Here is a 2,985-nt window from a genome sequence, read left to right as displayed (position 1 = left end):
CTCCATCATTCAGCCATTATTAATGAAATTGAAAACATAGAACATCCGGGAACAAACAAAACGAAAATATTACATAAATATATACACAAGAGATCAAAACTGAGAACATATATTTTTATGAATAAGTAAACATTAGCATTGACAAGTCTTTGTCTACATGTAAAACTGTAATGTAATAATACTTGAAAGTTATTCAAAGCTAAGAGAGACAACGGAAGTTCTGGTCATCTTCTCAAGTCTCAGTTGTCCCGTTTTATTGCCGAGTCCATTGCATCGTTTATAAAGACTTCACAGACTTCTCTCTCCTTCTCTCTTTCTCTCTCTTTAGTCTTATTCTCTCTCTCTCTCTGTATCTTTTTCTCTCTTGGAATTTATGGTTAGAGGTTGTGGACTCTCCATGGATTCAGATCCAATTGGGAGCTTCTTCCTCCACAAGCCTATTGTTCTCAATTCTTTCCCTGAAGACACAAACCACCCCAAGTGGAAACTTACTCCCCACAACAACATGGACACCATCCCCTTCCAAGTCAACCTTAGCTGTTCTCCAAACAATCATCACTCTCCCCCACCACCCCTCCACAACACAACCGAGATGGACTTCTTCTCCGACAACACCAACCACAACGTTTCTGCTTCTGCTTCTGCTTCTGCCTCTAATCATCATCATTCCACCACCCCACCTACGTTGGAATTCAAACTAAACGTGAGTCACCCAACCATCATCATATTTTTTTGGAAAAAACTCACACACACTTTCTTAGCTCTTTTTTTATATTGTTATTCTATCAGAATTGAAATAATACCAATCTTTGTTTTCTTTCGATTATTCAAATGAATCTATGATTTTAATTTAAAAATAGTACCAGAAATACCTGAAGATGTGTATCTGTCTAAGTTTTATCCAGGTATTTTATGGTTTATTGTTTTAAATTAGGACGAACTTTTGAAGACTTTTTTTGTGTGATCATTTCGTTGGTGGGCTCATGAATCTGGTATTTTTTTTTTATAGACTGGGCTGAATCTTCTCACTACCAACACTAGCAGTGATCAATCTATGGTGGATGATGAGATATCACCCAATTCAGAAGACAGAAGAGCTGAGAATAAGGTAAAGATCAATAGATATGTATAGCAGCTAGTTTAATTTAATACGATGACATGCCATAGGGAGTTTCTCTTTTAATTTGTTTTACTTTGGAGGGTATTCTAAAATTGAGTGTTTTTTCATGAACTGTTTTAGCTTGCTGTTCTTCAAGCTGAGCTTGAGAGAATGAAGAGGGAGAATCAAAAGTTGAGAGACACGCTTCATCAGGTTAACGTCAATTACGATGCGCTTCAGATGCATTTCATGAATTTGATGCAGCAGAAGGGCGAGGAAGTTGAAGAACAAGAAGTGATTGGTGGAAAGTCAGAAGAGAAGAAGCAAGGAGAGAGTGGCGGCGTATTGGTGCCAAGACAGTTCATGGATCTTGGATTGGCTACTAATGCTGACACTGACGAACCCTCTTCTTCATCAGGGGGAAGAAGTCAAGATCGATCAGGATCACCCAACGCAGAAGTGGCCTCGAAGGAATTAGGAACCAGTATGAATGAGAATGTTAACGATGAAGGGTGTGACAAGGAGAAGAAGGAATATGGTAGAGGGGTTGAAAGTGAGGATAGTCCCTCAGGTCATGCTTTTGCTGGGGATAAAGTTCCAAGGTTCAGTCCTCAAAAGAGTAACGTTGAACATGCTGAGGCAACCATGAGGAAGGCAAGAGTTTCTGTTAGAGCTCGATCAGAAGCACCCATGGTAAGTAGGAATTCATGTTCTTCAATTCTGTAAAACTTTTTTTATGATAATTTTGTTCGTTTTAGCTGATAGAGAAGCTTTTCATTGTCTCAGATCACTGATGGATGTCAATGGAGAAAGTATGGGCAGAAGATGGCCAAAGGAAACCCATGTCCTAGAGCTTATTATAGGTGTACCATGGCTGCTGGTTGCCCAGTTAGAAAACAGGTATTTTTCTTCACTTTAAAGCTTGATTTCTTGGTTTAATACAAGATTGATGATTTTTGTTGAAGATGGATAGAGAACAAAAAAGTACTATTAAATTGAAGAATATATATAATTTCAAGGCTGAGTTTTTGTTGTTCAATATAAGGTAGTATGTAGGTTAAAAATGAAGTGGTTTATTCTAATCCAATATTTGGTACTTGGAATAAACAGGTACAAAGGTGTGCTGAAGATCGAACAGTCCTGAACACAACCTACGAAGGCAATCACAACCACCCTTTGCCACCAGCAGCTATGGCAATGGCACAAACCACTTCCTCAGCTGCAAGAATGCTTCTTTCTGGGTCAATGTCTAGTGCTGACAGCATAATGAATGCAAACTTACTCACAAGAGCACTCCTCCCTTGCTCTTCAAGCATTGCTACTATCTCAGCATCTGCTCCATTCCCAACTGTTACATTGGACCTAACACAATCTCCAAATCCTCTACAGTTCCCAAGGCACCCAAACCAGTTACAAATTCCCCTCCAAGGTATCCCTCAGAATTTTTCAAACTCCCCAGCCTCTTTAATGCCTCAGATATTTGGACAAGCACTCTACAACCAATCAAAGTTTTCTGGTCTTCAAATGTCACATGATGCAGACCCTTCACAATTTGGAAACCACCCTCAGCAGGTACCACCACACCTTACTGACACAGTTAGTGCTGCCATTGCTGCTGATCCAAACTTCACTGCAGCTTTGGCAGCAGCTATCACATCCATTATTGGTGGTGCTCAGCAGCACAACAACAGTAATAATACTAACAATAATGGCAACATGACACTCAGCAACAGCACTGGCAATGGCAACATCACAAGTAGCAACAACACCAACGGGAAGCAATAAAATAAAATCAGCTATTCCATCAGTGAATTAGTTCAGCCTTTCATTTTTTTTTCACGACATTGATTTAATTAAGTAGATTTTATGACCTTTCTATTTGTTCA

At 39.3% G+C, this 2,985-nt stretch overlaps 1 protein-coding gene across 1 annotated transcript; it reads left to right on the top strand.

Moving 5' to 3' along the window:
- The first annotated feature begins 179 nt into the window (after nucleotides 1–179).
- LOC106755883 (probable WRKY transcription factor 31) lies at nucleotides 180–2,985 on the top strand. Its single transcript, XM_014638105.2, has 5 exons — nucleotides 180–703; nucleotides 1,010–1,108; nucleotides 1,241–1,792; nucleotides 1,886–1,999; nucleotides 2,210–2,985. Exons 1-5 carry the CDS (start codon nucleotides 374–376, stop codon nucleotides 2,882–2,884), a joined length of 1,770 nt encoding a protein of 589 aa, XP_014493591.1. The 5' UTR covers nucleotides 180–373; the 3' UTR covers nucleotides 2,885–2,985.

This window comes from Vigna radiata, chromosome 2 (genome assembly GCF_000741045.1).
Source record: "Vigna radiata var. radiata cultivar VC1973A chromosome 2, Vradiata_ver6, whole genome shotgun sequence".
Lineage (NCBI taxonomy): Eukaryota > Viridiplantae > Streptophyta > Magnoliopsida > Fabales > Fabaceae > Vigna > Vigna radiata.
This window is presented reverse-complemented; position numbering and strand designations above follow the sequence as displayed.

What these genes read in the sequence shown, in the direction of transcription:
- LOC106755883 (XM_014638105.2), top strand. Translation starts at nt 374, where the DNA reads ATGGTTAGAGGTTGTGGACTCTCCATGGATTCAGATCCAATTGGGAGC. An exon ending in CGTTGGAATTCAAACTAAAC is followed by an intron (nt 704 to 1,009) that starts GTGAGTCACCCA and finishes TTTTTTTTATAG; the next exon opens with ACTGGGCTGAATCTTCTCAC. An exon ending in ACAGAAGAGCTGAGAATAAG is followed by an intron (nt 1,109 to 1,240) that starts GTAAAGATCAAT and finishes GAACTGTTTTAG; the next exon opens with CTTGCTGTTCTTCAAGCTGA.